General features: G+C 38.3%; 1 protein-coding gene across 11 annotated transcripts in view; it reads right to left on the bottom strand.

Annotated features, from left to right (window-relative positions):
* MSH3 (mutS homolog 3) overlaps positions 1-22,281 on the bottom strand; it is a 107,768-nt gene that overhangs the window by 62,827 nt on the left and 22,660 nt on the right. For 10 of the 11 annotated variants that reach the window (XR_003256346.1, XM_026083807.1, XM_026083808.1 and 7 more), the window contains 4 exons: positions 15,066-15,178; positions 12,560-12,674; positions 7,001-7,085; positions 6,300-6,409 (listed from right to left, as the gene is read on the bottom strand). Coding sequence is in view for 10 of the 11 variants with exons in the window: in XM_026083807.1 (XP_025939592.1) it covers positions 6,300-6,409; positions 7,001-7,085; positions 12,560-12,674; positions 15,066-15,178 (423 nt within the window). In the remaining variant the exon portion in view is untranslated. The remainder of the gene's footprint in view (positions 1-6,299; positions 6,410-7,000; positions 7,086-12,559; positions 12,675-15,065; positions 15,179-22,281) is intronic. The other variant, XM_026083805.1, reaches the window with a different exon arrangement.

Here is a 22,281-nt window from a genome sequence, read left to right as displayed (position 1 = left end):
TCTGGATCTGTTCACTTGTTTTTCTACATACAGGAGAAACAGAGTAACTTACTCTCAAATTCATAATGTCTCCTTCCCCTTTACAGAGGTCCAATTTTCCCCTAAATAAACATGCAGCCACGAGAAGACAATATTCATGAATGGATCTCAAAAAGCAATATACAAGTGCTATAAACTTTGTCTTCACATCTGTTAAAAGAATGTCTCAAATACGCAGATGGCAATCAAGCACTTTTGTTTATGTTCACACACAATATATTTCTGCCATTTATGCCAAAAAAGGGAACTGTTAGCTACTTTAGCCTACATGAATGAATGCCTGATTACTACATTTACACGGAGTTAGAGACAGCATACAATGGTACCAAAGCACAGCTAGCAGAATCAATGAATACATGTGATGATGCTGCAATTTTTTTCTCTACTACAACAATTTTGAGATTTCAAGCATACGTTATAACCTGTATTTGTGCATTTTATATTGGCACTGATGCTGTAAAATCTTTATGCCCAGGAGGAAAAACTAGCCCATCAAATTCTACCGTATGATGGATGGATTTTATTTCTAAACCAACTCCGCAAAGAAAATCCTAATCTAGCTCTGGATGCTGATGATATCATATGGTAACCAATTTAGCTCTGAATTAAGACAGGTTCCTTTAAAGACCCTTAGGTAGCTTGTTTTACTGTCTTTACTGTCTTTTAGTTATGGAAACAAGGACAAAGTCAAACTTCAAAGACTTTCCTTTAGGACTCTACTTTGTGTATAGAAGTATATATAAAATGGGACTCTATATTCAAAATGAGAGGAATTAGATCACTCTATTCTTATATTAGGAAAGATGCATAATTTCTGAAGTTCCTTATAAAGGGAACCTCTTCTTCCCAATTCTACAGCACATCTCCTCCAAATAAAAGCATCTTGCACCAATAACACCAATTTCACTTTTCCTCCCCTTTAGTGGTAGGGCAGGAACTGTCTACAGTACTGAATTTGCTAAAGCTGTGGTCATTCTATGCTCTTGCAGGCAAAGTATATTCAGACTAATAGAAAGAAATTATTAGTAYCATCCTACAAGGCACTGATTCAACCTCAGTAAAAGCATCATGTGCAGCTCTGGTCACGTTCAAAAAAAGAAATTTAAACTGGAAAACATAGGGCACTACAAAGGCTGCTAGAATCATCAAGAAAATTGAAATCTTTTTTTGAAAGGTAATTAAGAATTTGGTTTGTCTAGCCTAGAGAAAAAGGTTAAAAGGTTGTTTGTCAACTCTCTAAATATATACAATTATTTTCCCCTCCTTGAGATATAAACATCAGCTTTAACTAAAAAAAAAAAAAAAAAAAAAAAAAATTGATTGCAAACAAATACAGGCAAGAAATTACATGAAGGTTTCCAACCACTGAAGTCCTATAATAACCTCTCACAACCAGTGGGTCTTGGAGACAAGAATATGGAATTGTGCCCCAATAAAGCAGGAATACATTGACAAGACAGGGTGAATCTGGGCTAGAAATGCAAGCTCATCATAAAGAGGCTGCAAGCGTTTGATTTGTTGATATCCCCTTGGGGCACCCAAAAATAGAGGCTGGATCAGCATGTATTTGATGTGTTCTAGAATACTATTTAGCAAATGAATTCCATGCTTCAGCCTGCAGGAATCAGGAGAGCTGCTTCTATCCCCCCCAGGCTTTTTCCCCCTGCGGCAGAGAGAGCAGGCAGGATGCCGGGATGCTTAGCAGGCGCAGGAAAGCACTGAGCTACGTGCTCTCGCTACTCCTTCCCTGCAGGCTCGGGATCACGCACAGAAAGCGGGGACAGGGACCTTGGACCTCCCGCTGCAGTGGGCACTGCTCACTTTCATCTAACAAATTCCCCGTGATGGCAAAGGCCCAAAACATTGGTGAAACCTTTGCTCTCTTCTCTCGTCCTGTGACACTGTGTACTCTAAGTTTACTCCAGCACAGTAAGAGTGTTCTGTGGCTTGCTCTACACCAGAAGTGACACATGTATCCCTAAAGCATGGATGTTAAATTGGGGGTGATCGCACCGGTGATTTTAGGACAGAAGATCTATTTCAGCACAGGCTGACAAGGACAAAGTCTATTAGCTCCCCAAGCTCTGAGCAAGCTTTCAGTGCTGACAGCTGCATCACTTCCAAATGCAGCATTCAGGACATTCTGCTCTCCATAATCTGCAAGCTTTATACCTCACTCCCTGAGCTTATCAGTAGCCTTGTTACATGAACTTCTACACATCACATATATAATATACTGAAAAACTAAGAGAGTCAACAAAACATTAAAGAAATACAACTGTGAATCACTCAGTCTGTTTAAGCTACTTCAAACCATAAACACCCTCAAAAAACTGGATATTGCTCCAGAGGCAACCAGAGCATTTTGCAAACTAATGTGCTCACATGTCATATACATGCCAAACATTTTATCACTTCTGTTTGCCTACCCACCCCACCCTACCTTTTCAAGTTTTGCACTATGAATATTTCCACAACCTGTAAACTAAACACTTTCGCAGCACAGACAAACAATAGCAATTTCTAGATTATTTTCCACTTAAACAACAAAGTCTCTACTTTCCCCTTGGCTGCAGTACTAGAAATGCCACTTCATGATGTCTGCCCACTGATATTCAAGAGATATTCTAACTTTGCAGGAATAGACAAGGAAACAAAACAAAACAAATAAAAAAACAAAAAAAACCCCAACCCCCCCACTCTTATGCAATGCTTTCTACACATATGAGCCACAGAGTTCTCTGCAAGGGAATGAAATTCTACAGAAACTCCCTATAATGGCTAGAAAGTGSTTTGTATTATGCATCCGTCATTTATCTCAAGTTCTACTTTAAGCACCTAGGCACAACTTTATTAGCTTTATAGCCTGGTTTATTATGGAAATAACAAACCTTCAAGGAATCATGCTACCCATTGGCATTTTTCAGTTTGAACCCTTTGTTCAGTTCCAACCAACTTTAACAAGTGGACTAAGCTGTTACTTTGGTCACAAGGAAACAAAATTTCTACTAACTGCGCAAGAATCAAAAGCTGGGCAAGGCACACAGACCCAAATTAACACCCAGCGAGGGAGAAGATGCAATATTAGTTCAGCAGTTACCTGTTCTGTTTTCTCTCCTGCCTGGCCAAGCCACAGAGCTGCGGTTTGGAGCCAGCCATGGCACTTGACTTAGGGAACAGGAGGGGGAGATGCAGGAACCAAGGATGGGAGGGAGTAACCATGGGCATAACAGAGAGACAGGAGAAGACACATTTTACAGAGATAAGGCTTCAGTCCATGTATAGAGGAACAACTTTTTTTATACTTTCCTATACTGCAGCTATAAAGCAACACATGCATTGTATACAACAACAAAGCAAATGAAAACAGGCTAACCAGATCGTAGGCCTACAACAGGCTTCTCTTTCCCCTATTCCTGTAGCTATCCAAAAAGCCCTGACTGTTTCATGTCACTTCAGAGATTCTGAGATTCATGTAAGTTTTGCATTAGAAAAAAATAACTTTTACATGTTGCGCACATATGTGTTTCCTGAGACCAGTGCCTTAGGCTATCAAATATAATAATATACATCTCTCCTCCTCCTGCTGAAAGCCCATGGCCTTACAAGGAAACAGCATGTTTTATTCAATTAAAAATGTTCCAACCAACTCAGCTTACTATCTCTTTTTCTTTCCATTCCCCTTACAGAAGTTAGGCAAAAGAGGAACTCAATGGAATTCACATTTCAAAAGCAAGACAGACAAGGCAAGATAACTTTTCCGTAGTTTACACAAACCACTACAACAACAAAATTCCTGATTCCTCATAAAAACCTCAGTCCTCCTTGACTAATACATTCTTACCTCTGTCATCTTTGTGTAACAAGGTGAATAAATGAGAATATTGCACTTCCCTTGGTTAAGCCAAATTTTTTCAGAATTGCACATGCCTAACGTTTAAAACCTCTTCTTGGAATCTCAAAATATGTAACATCACTGATGACCACTGATGGATATCTTTAAGTTTGCCCAAATAAGACGTTTGTACACATTTTACCTCTTACTTGAACCTGGTTTATTGTTTCTCCCCTGGAAATCTAGTCGTCATCCCAAGTGATTTTCAACTACCAGGTACAAAGCAGTAATTACACYCTCTCACTTTTGATACGCCAAGGGAAATGCATCCGCCCACTGCCTGGAACAGCGGCACTACAGAAACGCTACCGCCAGGGCAAAAGGCACTCCAGGAGGCACAGGTGAATTGCAATTACTGAATGCTCCCTACCTGCATCCCTGCACATTACGGGAAACGATACTGCCAAATGTCTGATGCACTTAAGCACATGAAATTACAACTTATAGTCAGAAATTGAGAAACACACAGAATCAAGGTACTTTTTAGCTCCAACTAAGGAGTATTATTTTATCTTTAACCACAGAATTTCCTTCCATACTGAGAAATAAGGCTCAAAAAGGAGAGTATCAACTCCCTAATGGTAACAAAGAGCAGAGGGGAAAGAGGAGGAGCCAAAACTGCAAACTTCTAAAGCTGGCTTTGCGTGGAGACCAAGAACTTTAATTAAATTTACTGGTTAAGAGAAAAAGCCTGAAGTCCCCCAAAAGCAGCTTTCTGTCCTCTGTGACCAGATAAGGATTCCGTCTGTTTTGTGGTTGAACTGTATTTCACCTGGGGCACCACATCGGCGATCACTGGCAGAACGCTTGGAGGCTGTTCTTCCTTTTCCAGGCCCTGTCCTCCGCCACGCTCCCGTATCCGACCCGAGCCAGAGCTCTGGCTCCCCCCACCGACAACTTTATACAAACAGTTCCCAAAAGGCGGTAGGGTCCCTCAACTGCTGAAAAAGAAACGTTTCAAAATTACGTAGGCAAAGTGGCCCAGAAATTTCATCCGGCCACCTAAGAAACTTCCAAAAAGCCTAGTACAATTTGGGAAAGGTACATCGGAAACATTTGTTTAAAGTAGGTAAAAAAGTGTTCAAGTGATCTTGTGCAATACAAGCTACTGTCAGAAGGAAAAAAAAAAAAAAAAAAAAGGACTGAAATCTACCTATTAAATCCCTGCCAGAAGCTGCACCCTGATACTTCCTAACTACCATAGCTCCTACCAAGGAAAAGGTGACTCCAGTAGTCTACAACAATAAAATAGGAGGAACAAAAGAGTTAGTTTTGTGCTTTTTTTTTTTTCTCCTTACACTAGTGACAAAGATCCCTACAAAAAGGCTAATAAAAAAAATAAATAGCCATGGTTCAGAAATATAGTGCTGTAAGATATTAAAATTAGTCAAGACAAAAAATGCTTCTGTAGAAATATTCATTGATTACCAGCAACAGCAAGAAGCTAAACATTAGGATAGCTCACTGTTTATCTAAAATCTGCCTTTTAGCAAATCAAAAACAAACGCAAAACAGAGGGGAACAAACTATTCTGGTTAACCAAACCAAGAGGAATTTCTTTACAAAACAGCTGAAGTGAGCGACACAACAACTGAGTAAATTCTTCATCAACAGTTCTCAGGGAATGCACATTCGAAGGAAGAGATCCAAAAACTTAAAATATAGGCCACAAACATCACACAGACTCTAATACTGTTATTTATTACATATTCAAGTTCAAGACTCCAACAGAGACTGCAAAGAGAAATCAGAAAAGACAGAGACTGTTTCAAGCCAGAGACAAGTAAAGACAAACATGATAGTTATTACAGAATAAATCATTTCTGAAGCATTACATAATAAGCACAGCTCAAAATACAAGAGTGAGCAAACAATTAGCACACTGCAAAACTARTAAAAGGAAATAACTTTCATATGTAACAGGCTGCATACAGGAAGAATAGAAACATCCACAACTACATTACAAAAAATAAAACAGATTAAGGATGTAAATCTTTCTGCAGCAAGAGAGACCTCAAACACTGACTAGCAAGTTCAGGAATAAAACACCGGCCACCAGGAGGTCATCCTCAACCGCTGCCAGGAGGAGGATGCTGGATCAGACTGGTACCCCATCAGATTCTGCATAGCAATTTCTAACCTGCTCCAACACTACTGTTACTGAATTCCTTAGATGCTCTGCAGCCAAATAGAGAGGTCTAACTCTTTCAGACCTTTACACACAACCACTACATCTTCTGCTGTTTCATTTCCTCTGTAAACTCTGCTGTGGTTCTCCAACCTTAGAGAAAAATAAATACATTGGCCATATTCAACTTCATAATTTTAAAATATCTATTTAATATGAGGTAAAGAGATATTTCACCTGGATTTCATAAGAGGCTGGGTTACCCATTTCTTCAGTCTCCGACGTCCAAAGGAAGTTTTAGTATGATCCAAGACCCAGAGCAGGCTTCCTTTTGTTTTCATATCAGTCTAAAATAATAAAAATAGTCTTGCTATTTTTAACTGAACAATCAATCATGTATCTATAGGATCTTCGCAATACCACTTAAACATGCTTTTTAGGCTTTAAGATATTGCAACTACAACATGTTCCTCTACTCATCTTTTTTCCACAAATAATGCCTTATGTAAGCATCTTCAGCAGTCATAAGCTACTTGAGTACATTTTTACTCTAGCCAGAAAATGTTTTCACAAAATAACTGGAATAAATTCCAAAAGTTAAATTAAATCTGTGCATAAACCAGCAGCACAGAATGAAAACAAACCCTACTGCAGTCAGATCACTTGACTGCAGTTGCTCAAGAACTTTCAAATTATAGGAAAGCTCTTTGCTAGTCAAAGTACAGTAAGGCTCCTAATTCATACTAAAATTCAGTAGAGATTAACTGTCATTTATGCATCTGAAAAAGCACTCCTCCTCCAGTTCGATCCCATCTAAAATAATTTAAACTTTCTGAGTTAGATTTTCAAGCTAACTTAATTAACTTCATTGGGAACAATATGTCAAACAGCTCTGGAAATATCAGTACGCATTAATAAATCATTACACTTGTCCTTACCTGATTCTGTAAAATTTCAAGATTTTTCATTGTTGTCGCATTAATTGTCATGTATTCAGTTTCATTTGACAACCGTTTGAAATTACTGGGCGGGGGGAGAATTTCAGATATTAGATTTCAAATATGGGAACAGACATAACAGTGAAACACTATCCAGTCTTTCACATTAGAGAATTCATCAACCATATGAACCAAAAAGAGACCAAGTAAGAAATTAGAATCTAGTCAAATAAATAAAACAATTGAACACTAATAACATCTTTTATTTTACTGTTTGGGAAAATGAGATTTGAAGAATCACTTGCCCAACTTTCTACAATGACTCTGACAAAGCTCAGAACGAAATCCAGCTCTCCTCTCATCTTCTAATCCTGACCCACTAAATGGTTAAGGAAGCATCCCTTCTTCAGTTTATGAAGCAACTGAAGAAGTACACACTTTTGCTAGTGTTCTGTTATGGTCACTGTACTTACAGTATTAGAAGCAGGGCTAGGATTAAGAATTTACACTTCGAGAGTCAAGCAGATTTTAATACAACTCAAAAGACCATATCAAAATACATATTCATATATTTTACAATTAATAATAATTTAAACTGTCTGTTAGTATAATTATTGAGGAAAATAAAAATATACTCTATTTAAACTATTTCCTCTTATCTTTACTGTGACATAACCATGACCAAAATGACTTGCCTTTTTGACATTAGCTAACAGAACTGGAAAAGATCAGCTCAGCAAAAGCTGTGATTTCCACATATACATATAGCTAGAGCAAAACACAGAATATAACCAAGCTTAATAAAACAATGGTATTAGATGTGAAAATTATCTCAGCGTCAGACATACACATGTGGTAGTTGGGACAGGAAAGGGAAGTACAAGATACTAACTGAATGATTCTGACTAATGAAGTCATGATTGTCTAGGTTAATCATACTGCTGACTCCTCTTTGCACAAAATCTAGGACACACTTTCTTTAGTTGTCTTAGCCTGAAAAAAATGACTTGCTGGGTAGGAGTTAAAACTGTTTTCTTGATTTTTCAAAAAATAAAAATAAATAAATAAATCAGTGCACTGGACTGTAAGGTCTCTGAGGCAGGGCTGCTCAAATTTTTGTTAGGCACACAGCTGCATTATTACTACATTAAAAAAAAAAAAAAAAGCACTAAAACTTACAGAAACATGAAATATCCAGAGACTAATGTTACATGTTCATGTTGCATGCACCTGTTCGGACCTGCTAGTAATTTTGTTCCTGAATAATGGGCCAAATTTTCTGCAGAAATTAAAGACAAAAGTAAGTTTAACTGAGTGCCCTCAAGAAGTTCTGGAGCAGTTTGAAAGCACGGCTGACTCAGAACAGTATCCCATAGACAGCATTATTCTGCTCTAGTGTGCCATCCCAACAATCAGCAAAGCTGACCGCAAAACAAAACCTTAGAGGCAAAAGCAGCAGCGCTTTCCAAAGTACACAATATTATGAGCAACAAAACAATATTCTCTTTTATTATCTTCAGTCACAGCTGCTAGTACTGGCAAAGACTAAATAGGAACGATTTCTGCTTGGCTCTGAATCCCTATAAGCAACACTGAATCCTACCTACCCTGCCAAAGCACCTCTTTAACCTCTAGGACTTACCTAACTCAGAGTTTCCTCAGCTGCTGCATTTTTGATTTGCCACTACTCAATTCTGTCATCTCTTAAACCCAGTCGGGTCAGAACTATGTCTTTTTTACTTCTTCCTAAAAGCAAAAAAGATGCTTTTGGCTGTTTCTATCAACTCTCAATTATCCATGAGCAAGTTTCAAGATCATGGATTTACTGGCTCCTGTCTTTGCACTCTTCACCTGGCTGAGGCCCAGTGCTTCAGAGCATTTAGCCCAGAACATGCTCCATTCACAGCAAGCTTGCTCTCTGATGGCATTTAAAGACAACTACCTCTGCTCCACAGCAAGATCTGTTTACTAGTCTTTCAAAAGCAAATATGCTAAGGTTGTTCTCACAACATAAATTATGTATGCTTTAAATTATCCAGATGTTTGCTTTCTCTGACTTACTCCACTTTGCTATTAACCCTAGTAATCAAGAGCTAAGAGCACGTGAATAGCAGCCAAGATCAACTGCAGAATATGCCTAGCCAACAATTCTAGATGTCATAGCACAGAACTTGTTTTGCTTCCCACACCTTCATCTTCCTTCAGCTTGGGTCAGAACTTGATAAAAATGTGAAAGAAAGACTTTTCGTAGGGAATTTAGGGACTGAAATAGCATGAGAAGAAGCCTCAAAACAAGTATTAAGTCAGTGTTGGTTTTGCAGCAAGGGTATCAGCAAAAATCCTTTCAAGAAATTCTGATGTGCTGCTATCAGGTATCCTCCGCATTAGTGAAAACGACCCTTCAGAATCACTTCATCCAGAACACAAGGCAATAATTCCTTTTATAGATAACAAAGGTGTGGCCTGAGCTGCAAAGAACAGACTTACAACTCTCTCAAGTACTTAAACAGCACAAAACAGGAGTGATGGAACCAGCTGGTAATTCCACCACTGAAGAGTAAGCCAAGGTAGGATCCTGCCATCTGGGCTGAGAAAATGAAAGAGGAAACAAAAAGAAATACAAGTTTCTAGTAAGATTTAGGAGACATTTGGGGAATACCCATGAGAAAGTGGTTCCTGCTCCTAAAATAATTTTTCATATGGTAGAACCATACTTGAGTATTAAAAGGTTATTATGATTGCTTTAGGACAGCAAGCTGCATCCTCAAACTTTGATTCTTACATGTTACCTGCAAAACTATCTTCTTGGTCATTCTGCATCCTAAGAGGCTTACAGTGGAGAGCATTTTTCATTTACTCACTATTCATTCCACCAGAGATTTTATATATAATTTCATAGTCACCAACTCATCCTAAATGAATGCAAATTATTCAGAACAGTAGTTTTCAACTATTTTAATTTTGTAAATCTCTGAAAAACTTTCCAGTGAAGCTGCAGGGCACTCTAATGAGAGCCTACTAAGCAGCAGATTTTCTTTGCTCAATTACCTTTCACAGACCTCTAGAGTCCATGTCTTACAGACTTCTAAGGGTGAATGAACCACAGAACAAAATCATGTATTTAGACAAGAGTTGCAGGAATCTACATTTAGCTATAAGGAGTAAAAATATGTCTCCCTTCATTTCTCAGAAGCACTAACTTTAGGTATGAAAGACATTTACCAGTGTCTAAGTAGTCCAGGCTTGAGTTGCATGTCAGTACAATGGAAGTGTTTCTCTTATATTTCCTGCAGAATCACAGAGAATCCTCGAATCTGATACCCTTTGCTTAAAAGGCTTTCCCTTTTCAGGACTTATATAATATTTCATTGACATTAGAAAAAGTATTGAAGTTGAGTTTGGCCCAGTATTTTCATATATGCGACACACTAAAAACTGCAAGTAGAATTCAAGAACCTATCAGAGAGCCAAAGCAGTAAAGGCTCCAGAAATAAATATAGTAGAATTCAAGTTTCTAAGTGCAGGAGCTAAGTTGCCTCAAAGTATATATATCTTATTTCTTTATAGCATATAACCAGAATATCAAAAAGTTCATTGCCCCTCCACTCGGATGCTCTTCTTGCTCATACATTCACATCAAGTCTATTAGAGCAACCTCTAGCAGGCAAATGTCAACTATAAGATTTAGTGCTTTTCCTTCCCAGTCTGTAAGAGTACTTGATTTTAGGCTGCACCTATTACAAGTGTCAGCTGTTATATAAGCCCTCATGTAACGATGTTGCTCATCTGCTACTGGATTACTTCTACATGAAACAATAATTTTGTATTTTCCCCCCACCTGAAAGAACACCTTCTTAATGTGTGACTGCACATAAGATACTGTCACAACAGTGATCTATAAGTGCAGCCATGGAAGGGACTTTGCTTTGGAGTTCACTTTCTTCTTCAGAAGCTCTCACAACAAGATTTCTCCAGACACAGCTCCCACCTCTCCACCAAGTATTTTCCATAACACTTGTAAGAGGATGAGCTGGAAGACCACAGTGCTGGAAGACCACAGATTAGAGTGCTCCTTGAGGGACAGTAGAGCGGGAGGCTTAAAAGATGCCACAGGATTTTTTCCTCTCAAAGGACCTATGAGCCCAGTGAAGTTTATGTTAACATTTTAATGATATTTGGATTGTGGGGGGTGTGGGGGGGAAATAAATAAATAAAAGGAGAATTGGGGGAGAAAAGCCATTCAAAAAATCCAGAAAACCGAGGTGTATATGTTGTAATTTTTAAATATTTCAGCAGATATTTGAAAAGAGTTTAAGGTTGACATCTGCAGTCACTTTTTAATGCAGTTGCATTAAAAAACAAACAAACAAACAAACAAAACCCCGAACAGCACTCTTAATGTAGGAGCCCATCAAAATGAGGTTTGATACTGTAAGAATCTCATTTAACATACGGATTATCTACAACTGACACTAAATATTTGTAGGTTTCTAGTTAGCAGTCAGGCTTGCTTTATTAAAGCCTACCTGCCCACAGGACAGAGGAATACTGAGACAGCCAAGAGAGTATTTTGCACAGGACCCATTACAAATAAAGCTGAGTATAATAAAGCATTTAACAAACCCTAATGGCGTTTTTAAACCTATGCCAAGCAGGATAACCATCCTTTATAACTGTGCAGAATGATTTAAAAAAAATGTTTGAGTGGTTATATCTTTCCATTTTCTTTGAACACATCTGCATAATCCCATTAGGAATTTTTAGTACCCATCTGCACACATCTAATAACCCCGAGAGTTCAGATTACTTCAGGGAAGACAGGTTTTTTCCATGGCTACATGTTTTTCAGGTATACCAGTAGTGAAGGCCTTTCCACAATCTTTTTTATTAATTGTTCCCCCATCCCTAGGTACCACTGAACCAACCCAAGGAATTTTTCTAAGGGCTAGAATGTTACACAGATCTATTTTCTTTTTAATTGGTAACTCGATTCACTGACTCAAACAGACCTGCTGAGTACTGTCTGAACATTACAACACATTAGCATTTATACATGCTTCCAGAGCTACAGAAAATGATTAACACACCTCTGCAGCAAAATAAAATAACACCTGCAAAGCTAAACTACAGCATAAAAATCTTTAAAAAGCAACTGCCCCAAATTTTGGTCACAAAATGAAACAGAAGCTGAGGTTAAGATATGATGACTGGGATTTATTAACAAACTTTAAAAAAAAAATCCCTTCCTAGAATCTATAAGTTTTTGCACTTTGTTTTTAATAACCCTTGGCAGTAGTGCAAGTTCATTTATATTACTGATAGTAAAGATCAGAAGAACAAACATTCTAAAGATTTTCACTAAACATCACTTAAAGAAAAAAGCATTTGATTCTTTTGGTTCTCATTATGAGCTTAAATGTAAAATACCATTTTTACAAAGACTATGTGTATCACTTCAGCAGGTGGGCTCATTTCATCGAAAGGAAGTTGTCTGCTGAATTAACAAGATGTCCCTGGTTATTGGTGTTTTGCATTTGAGATTTATGTAAGGCAACTTACCTTGGATTGTAAAGCATCTTTTCCAAATTAAATTCTTTGAGGTATGCAATTATTGCTGCCAGAGAGCAAATAACAGGCTTATYCAAGCTTAGTATTACAGACAGTTTTTGAGGACCTAAAAAAAAAAATTATTTCCTTTTTAAAATCACTGTTTACTACTTCTACACTTTAGAAACAACACAATCTATTTTTCAATTCAATCAAATAGAAATCAGATCTATTATTATGTGTACAGTGTTTTGCTGTCTATAAATCAACAAAAAGTGAGCTTCTAAAGTAACATTTATGGATCCAAAGACTGTAGATCATTACAATAATGCAAAAACATTATGAAATATAAAATATTGTACTCCACAGGCTTTTCCTCATAAAGGTGACTGATTTTTGGCATAAGTAATTTCTAAACATACAAACTAAGAACTGGATTCTGAAATCTCCATTATTGCTGGCAACATCTATGTTAGTTAAGAGGAACAAACAGGCCTTAGCACATGTACTGATGATTTAGCTACCTCAGTCAGACTGCAGAATATCTTCCCATCTTTATAAAACAGCTATTTAGATTTGATAGTATTTCTCTTCACTACTCTAATACTGTCCCTGTTTCAGCTGCAACAATAGGAAAATTCACTCCATGATAACTTAACTTAAAAGGGTGGGGGAGGGGGGTTAAACTTAAAAGTTTTGTCAAACCTTACTGCAAAAAAATAAAAACTAGCCCTCCCCAAAACAAAATAAACTGGGCCAAACATAGAAACACTTTTTAAAGCTGTTCTTTTATTCTTAGAGTGTTAACTCATACAGGAACTTGAAGAAACATTTCAGATGTTGCATAATTTCCCTCACTTGCAAATACAATGTGTGAATTTAAATTTGTCTAAATATACACCTTCAAGATGTGGGAAAATAAGGGATGCTAGCCCTGTATTCATTTCTTTCTAAATAATATTGATTTTCAAGGATCAACTTCTCCAAACTCAAAAACGGCCCCAATGTGCAGAAAATTAAGCAAAGGTGGCAGGAGGCCTGCATGGATGAACAAGGAGCTCCTGACTAAAGTCAAACAAAAAAAGAAGTGTACAAGAGGTAGAAGCAAGGACAGGTGAACCAGGAAGAATTCAGAGACACTGTCTGAGCATGCAGGCAGAGGGTTAGGAAAGCTAAAGCTCATCTGGAGTTGAGCCTGGCAAGTGATGTAAAGGGCAACAAGAAGGGCTTCTACAGATGTATCAGCAGTGAAAGAAAGACAAGGGAAAATGTGCGCCTGCTGATGAATGGGGGGACCTGGTGACAAAAGACATGGAAAAGGCAGAGGTACTCAACGCCTTCTTCAATGCAGTCTTTACTGTTAAGATTTGCCTTCAGCAATCCCAGGCTCCTGAGACCAGTAGGAAAGCCTGGAGCAAGGAAGTCTCCTCCTCAAAAGAGAAGGATCAAGTTAGGGAACACATAAACAATTTGGACACACACAAGTCCATGGGACCTGATGGGATGCACCAGCGAGTGCTGAGGGAGAGGGCTGATGTCATTGCCAGGCCACTCTCAATCATCTTCAAAAGGTCATGGCAATAGGGGGAGGTTCCTGAAGACCGGAAGAAAAAAAACCATCACCCCTATCTTCAAGAAAAGCAAGGAGGAGAATTTGGGGAACTACAGACCAGTCAGCCTCACYTCAATCCCTGGGTCAGTGACAGAGCAATAATCCTGGAAACCATTTCTAGGCATGCAAAGAACAAGAAGGTGATTGGGAATAGTCAGCATGGATTTATGAAGGGGAAATCATGCCTGACCAACCTGAAAGCCTTCTACAGTGAAATGACTAGCAGAATGGATGAGTAGAGAGCAGCAGATGCTGTTTATCTTGACTTTAGCAAGGCTTTTGACACTATCTTCCATAACATCCTCATAGGCAAGCTCAGGAAGGGCAGGCTAGATAAGTGGACAGTGAGGTGGAAGTGGACTGAAAACTTGCTGAACTGCTGGGTTCATGGTACTGTGATGGTGGTTCCAAGCCCAGCTGGAAGCCAGTCATTAGTGGCGTCCCACAGGGGTGGATACTGTGGCCATTACTGTTTAACATCTTCATTAATGACCTGGATGATGGGACCAAATGCACCCTGAGCAAGTTTGCAGATGRYACAAARTTGGGRGGARTGGCTGATACACCTGATGGTTGTGCTGCCATTCAGAGGGACCTCAACAGGCTGGAGAAACAGGCTGAAAGGAATCTCATGAAGTTCAACATAAGGAAATGCAAAGTCCTGCACCTGGAAGGAATAACCTCAGGTACCAGTACAGGCTGGAGGCTGTCCAGTTGGAAAGTAACTTTGCAGAAAAGGACCTCAGGGTCCTGGTGGACACAAAGTTGAGCACAAGACACAAATTATTATTTATGCAAGATCAAACAATTTTATTAACTGTAAAGAAATATGTACAAAATGACCCGTTTCTTATCTATGTAAAAGCTAATTGGATGCAAATTTCAAAGATATTCTGAATGACATACCTGTAATCTCAGGCACTTCTCTGGCATAAAAATCAGTAATCAGCTGAAAAGCATGGCTGTATTCAAAATGGAGGTTTTCCATCCTTTCTATTCTAATTCTGTCATCTCGTAACCTGCAAAGAAAAAAATTGATTGGTCTTTAATACTTACGCTCCCTTCTTGAAGAACACTTAGATAGTGCCAAAAGTGGACTTCCTTTTCACTTCATATTGTTAAGAGAATGTGTAAAGAATGAAGAGATTAGCTACTGGGTTAGGCTGAAAATGTTTCTAAGTCTTTTTGCCCTCGCCCCTCTTTTTTCTTTTTAAAAGAAAAACAACTTTCTTCTTTCCACTGCAGCAAAAAAAAGAGAAACAGAAAACCAAACAGGAAGAGCAAACAAGCCTGAAAAGGATCTCAAGAGGTTGTTTAGTAGACACCTCATCTACCTTGTCTAGTGCAAGGTAGATAAAAAAATATTTACACATTTACATCAATCCTGATAAATATTTGCCTTATCTGTTCTTAAACTCCTATGATGGTGATTAAGCAATCCTGCTAGGTAATCTATTACCATGTTTAATTATTCTTTATCTTTAAAGGGTTTTTCTCCTGCTGTACAACTTGTTGCAACTGTAACCTATTGCATCTTTTCCTATCTACAGCAGAAATAAAGTATTTGTCTCCTTTTCCTTTATTTCTTAAGTATTCGAAGTGTCTTCCATTCTCTGTGCTAAAGGACTCAGCTTCTTTTAACCTTTTTGCAGAGATCATATTTGAGGCCTCTCTGCATTCCCACTATTGTCTTCTCACTCCACTTCATTTATCAGTATCTCTGAAGTTTCCAAACCTGGAAACAAAACTCTGAGTTAGCACAACCCTCAGCGGTAAGTAGAAGGAACATAGTTTTTTCAAACAACGTGACATTGATGACCTCTGTCCAGCTTGAAATCTTTTAAACCTGCATTTCTGTAAAACTGCTCCTTTGTATACTGCTCACTATTCTGTATTTGCGAAGTTGACTGTGGCTGCATACATTCAGCATCTCGCACTTATCCCTACAGAAACTCATTGTGTTTTGTCATACCACTCGTCCAGTTTGTCAAGGATGTTTTGAATGAAAATCCTGTCCTCCCAACACACTTGCAGTTCCTCCCAGCTTAGCAGCATCAGCAAAGGTAGCAAACACACTCTGTTCCACTAGTAAGCCAGACGAGCTCTATTCAGTGCATCCTTCCAGTCCGACAGCAAGTAATTGAGAACTACACCGGAACAGGAGTCGGAGCAGTTTTGCAATCCATCAGAATTTCATCCAGCCTATTTCATTTGGTCCCTGCTACCGCAGCCTGCTTATGCAAGATGATGGCAAAAATATTTACTCATTGCAATGCTCATGAGATCAACAGCTTTCCTTACATGTTGAGGAACTGACCAGAGCTTTTCTTAATGCTCCTGTTGCTATTAATACACTAACACAATGTTTTCTGAATAGCAGGCGCAGCAGAGAATAACAGTACGTTTATTTCCCTAGTCATTTAGGCAGTGAAAAGCCATTCACTATGTGAATTCAGGCAGCAACTAGTACATCCAAGATGCCAAAATCTCAGTCAGAGAAGAATGGGGGGGAAGGGGAGGTCACAAGATACAACCTTTCTACACTGGCTTTTTTTCTAAACTGATCACTGAAATTAAAACTGGATGCCACAATATCAATTCTGTTTGTACAGCTGTTAATACAGCATTATAAACTCATGTTGATTAAAAAAAAATAATTATGACAACCTTTGAGCATAAATACATACAAAATGAGTACCAAAGAAGAGGCCAGTAGAAAACCACCAGTAAAAGATACATGTAAAATTTACTTGGCTTCAGAGTATCCAAGTGCCAATCTCATACTACCCTGGGACATAAATTAACAGAATACTCCTAGAACATTGGAATTGTGACAATGGGCACAATTGAATTAATATCTTTTTTAACGTCACAAAAACAACAACAAAAAAAGCCAAGCAGATAGGTTTTCTGCATCACACTGCACATATTCCCCATTGAAAGGATCAGTGCCTCTCTGAGGGCCAACTCTCTCAAAAACAAGAGTTATTTTCCTATAATACATGTCAAACTACCTCAGTCTCACAGCTCTGTTCACAGCACATACTAGATGATCCCCTGCTTATTTTGAGTGCCTTAGTTTTAACTGACTGATTTAATCAAATTTTCAGTCTTCAGACCCACTGGGCTTCGCCTCTGCCCCAGCCCTACTCAGAACATACAAACGTTTTTAAGGCAAATGGATTTCCGTGAAAGACGATTAGTCTGCGTTTCTCAACCTTTGCCAGCAGTCAGCTATTTTCTTTCGTGCTTCTTTCACTTGCTCCAGCCTTCACTAAYGACCTGCTCTAACACGGCCACCTGTTTTACTAGGGGGCCTAAATTAGCATGCGTAGTCACTACAACATTTTGCAAGAACGTCACTTCAGCATTCAACTTTTCTAAATGTGTTGAATGTTATCTGGAGCAGGGCAGAGTATAAGCCTTTCAGTCAGTCCTGCATGGCAGCGGTTCTTTAGTTTTGACAGTGGGTAAATAGGGGAAATCCTTTTAAAGCACCATTTTCTTTTCAGTTTCTACTTATACAAGAGGCAGTGTTTTCATAACATCGCCTTCAAAACAGTAAGCCTTAGCAAGGTCTGCAGAGTTCATCTTTCAGAACCAAAGTCAAAATGGGAGTTTTCAGGGGTAGTTCACTGGATGATCCTCGTCCTACCTGCCGTCTTTTAAAATAATAGTTAATGGGTGCCTTTTTCTTTAATGAACCTGTGGCTTTCCTTCATAATCCTTTAACCAAATTTATCCAGCTCTCTAGCATAAATTCTGGCAAATGATAGCAATAATTAGCATAGCTTGAGTGACTCCTTACAGTAGTACTTTTGTTCATAAATTATGTTGATGAGAGATACTTCAAGATAGAATTAGTATTTAAATGAGATAATAATTCAGTGCTTTGTAAACATCCTCACCATACCATAATTTTTATATTTTAGATCTGCTCATTCTCAAACAAATATCTGATACCTTGTCTATCCAAAAGTAGGCATCAGATGTTCTGGATAAAGACGAAAAAGTGGAAGGTTATATGTATCTACACAACCTATGAAAAAATTTGGATTTTAATCAAAATGTATGAAAGCAAAATTTGCTGCAGAAGGTTTTTATGTCTGCACTTTATTTAGCCACATGACCACTAATGGGCCATTTTTCTGATTATAGCCAAAACAGATAAGTTGATGCTGTCTCTCTCCAGCTACCAATGCCTGTTAAATCAGAAATCAATTTACAATCAACTTTTGTAAACATCATTCTTGTCAGAACATCTACAATGAAGTGCTGTGCAACCCATCCAATATTTTACTGATAATCTTTCAAGTGCTTCTGAAATGAAGCATTCCTTCTGATCTCATGACACTGATGAGGCTAGTCAAAGATGTCCACAAACAGATGCATAATGGATGGAATCCTAACATATTCGTATATATTTATACACATATATATACATTTATACACACACACACATTTATGTGTATATAATATAATATATTAGGTGCCTTCCAACCTAAATTGTTCTACAATTCTGTTACTGCAGGTATTAATTTGTCCATCACCATACTGGGAAAACGCAAAAATCATCAAGATCATTGTTTTTTATCCCTCCATTTATCTGACAACTCAAAGCAACCACCTAAAGATTCATTGCTTATCAAGTGTAATGATTTATTTTAAATATTTTCCCTACAACATTTTGGGAGGAAAAAATGCTTTTAAGGAAAGAAAAAACTTAATGCTAGCAGCTGAAGAAAAATTATGATAAACAGCATAAACAAACCTCACTTAAAGAAACTGAACCATTTAAAAAACAAAAATAAAAACATTCATTGTAAGGAAGACACCACATATAAAGACAAGAGCTCACCACAATGTGCTGAATGAAACAGGAATCACTTCATTGTTGCTCTACAACTCACAAATAAACATGCATAAAGTGCTAATACTGTTAAAGACTTCCTCAATAACATAAACACATCAAAACTGACTTTTCAGTAAAGCTTGGGAGGCCCTCCTAAGAAAAGCTGATTGTTCCAGTATTTTACCTTTCAGCTGCTACTCTGCCCTGCCCTACTCATTCCACTGTAGGGCTATTCAAATGCACAGAAGCAGGTGCCACTACCTGATCGTACATCCATATGTCATAACACAAGTTCATAAATGATACAGACTCTGGTAAGGGAGATCTCTGCTCCTAAAATTTAGTAAGGAATTTTTATTACCAATGGCAGGCACAGATTTATAAAGCACCAACAACTGTTATTTAAGTTTTCCCATACTTCAAACCGCTATTTTCTCTGCATCTGTCACAGACCACCCTGCTAGGATCATCAGTGTGCCACTGGGGGGAAAAAATGCCTATGTTACACATTAAGCGAGGTAACCTGGATGTGTTAATCCTTTCAGATAACAAAGTACCTCGGTACAGCCTTTTCTTACTAAGATGTAGCATGGCTTAGCAGAAACATAATAGCCTTTTCCTTTGTTTTTCATCATTGTGATTCTTTTATTACATAATTTGCTCCTAGCTCAGGGACCTGAGTTTTGAACTGATTTGTGAGAACTGGAGAACATTCTTCCTTTTTTTGGTTAATCTTGGCATGGAGTTCCACTAGCTTCTCTGGCAAAGCCTCAATGACATTTCCAGGCAGCTGTTCTTTTGGCACTGAGCATATATGTTTTTGAAAGCGTGGCTTTTTCCTCCAGACACAGTAAAGCACTTTCTTACATTTGCTCTCAACAATCTTCAGAGATACCAGAGACAGAGACAATATTGTTGCAAAGAAATTGGCAGCAAAGTCACCTTCTCTAAGCATCTGTCAATCTCAAAATAATATAAATCACTGCTGTCTGTAATAACAAAACAGTAATTACCACACATGTGCTATCCATATACTACATCCAACACCACCTCACAAAACCTCCCTTCCCCAAATCCTAACTATGCTGGGAGCTGCTGGAAAGCCCGAAAGCAATTCTGACACACTTTAACATATACAAAGATGCATACAGAAAAACTCGGGAAAAACTCCTTGCTTGTCTTCTGTCATCCATGAATGATCTACATTCCTCAATGCATTTGTCTTGATTCCTTTCCAGTCCCCTTAGCAGAGCTACGGATGAGCAGAACCCCAGACATACCCACAGACCAAGAGCCTGGGCCCAAAGGATGTAAGAAAACATTATTTGAGCTTTAAGAACTCAGAGCTGTTAAGGAAGTAGAGCAAAGAGGCTATCAGAGAAGCAAAGGACAGAGGGGTGTGTAGGCACAGTATGCCTTCTGCGAGAGCAGAATTAGGTACTACAGAACAAAACACACAGTTGCACTCCAGCAGCTACCACACCCACAAATAGGCACAAAACTTCTTTTCCTGGATCTTTCCATCTGCCTATCTGAAGAATGGGATGAGATGTACCATATTCTTTTCATGGAAAGCCGGTAGAAAAGATGAACTTCTGCAGAACTATTTATAAGCACCTACAAGAAAACAATATGAACAGCAGCAAGCATGGGTTTGTCAAGAGAAATAAAAACCCACCAAATCAGTTTAATTTCCTTCTACAGCAGAGGAACAGACAGAGGAGAAGCAGATGATTTCCTACATGCCTGATTTCAGTAAGGTTATTTTGTACCATTTCACATGGTGTTCTCATAACCAACCTACAGAAACATGATTTACAATAAACTACCATAAGAGTTGGTACAAAAATAGCTGGAGAACAATACTCAGAATGGTATTAGTGGTTCACTGTCAAAATGAAAGAATGCGTTCAGTGAAGTTCCATAAAGCTCAATCCTGCATCTGGTAGTATTCAGTATTTTCAACAGAAAGAAAGAACACTCCAGTCAAATTGCAAACGGTATGAAGCTGAAGATACTACAAAGAATGTTAGAAGACCAGACTAGAACTCAAAACAGTCTTGGTATGCTGAAAAAATTATCTGAAAAAATATAAATTCTCTCCAACACGTATGAGCGTGAATAAACAACAAATGCACAAATAGGATGGGGAACAAATAAGTCAAAGCTCTAACTTCTAATGTAGTAGGAATTCATTTCAATTAAACATACAAAGCAAATACAATTTACTTGTGAAAAATGACAACACAGAGCATTTTGTCATCCTACATACAGCACTATTAAAGTGATTTTCAATACCTCGTGTAGTTGTGTACCAGCTTGTATAATTGCTGTACAAGTCAGCAGAGTTTCTTCTCTATGCTTCCAACGATATTTCCCTCCATGTTTTGCATGTACTATGTAGAACATGATACTGGGAGGATGTAAGAAACTAAAGAAAAAAATCCCACAAACTAAACCAAACAGAAGCCATCCCCCCCACAAACAAAACCAAATCAAAACAAAAAGAAGTACCCATCCCCCCCCAATATCTCCCATACTACATTAACAGTAATGAAATACTCGCCCAGTAACAGCCTACCATGGAAAATATCTCTTTCTGAAGCAAGGTGTGTGCGAGGACAGAATCAAGACACACATCCAATCAATTGCTCATGACAGCCTGTGATGACCACTGTATGTCTTGTCTCTCTTCTGCACACCATCCAGTCCTCCATAGCTGGACATGCTTTGTGGTCCTGTTTAACTGCTTTGTGACCATTTTTGCCTTAGATTTTCTGACATTAATTATATAAATTTAAGGATGTAATTTTCCAACCAAATTAGCACATACTTCTTTAGAAAGATGATTTCATTTTGGTACCTTTCTGTCAGAGGACTGTTCAACAAATTCCAGATGCTGCATGCTATTCTACAATTCTTGAAAGACTCTGAGTTCAAGCATACGGCAGCATGCCAAAGAGTTTACCAGCTAATAGTCACCAGAAATTTCTCCATAAAGACCCCAGTATTTCTGGACCCTAAAATAATCCATGCAGCTTATCATCCCCTTCTTCCTTACACAGGAGAATGTGGTAAGCTGCTGCATCCTGCCAGAGCAGCCCAGTGACCCAGCATGAAGGACCTTGAAGGAACTGAACACTTGGATGCTGGTAAGTCAGCTTGAAACCAACCTTAACTCAAGCTGGGTGGACCAGAGAAGGTAAAAGCAAATCCAAGTATTTCTAAAACCCCACATGGACAATACAGTTACAAAGACAAATAATGCAA

The sequence above is a fragment of the Apteryx rowi genome, unplaced genomic scaffold, assembly GCF_003343035.1.
Source record: "Apteryx rowi isolate R43461 unplaced genomic scaffold, aptRow1 scaffold_616, whole genome shotgun sequence".
Classification (NCBI taxonomy): domain Eukaryota; kingdom Metazoa; phylum Chordata; class Aves; order Apterygiformes; family Apterygidae; genus Apteryx; species Apteryx rowi.
This window is presented reverse-complemented; position numbering and strand designations above follow the sequence as displayed.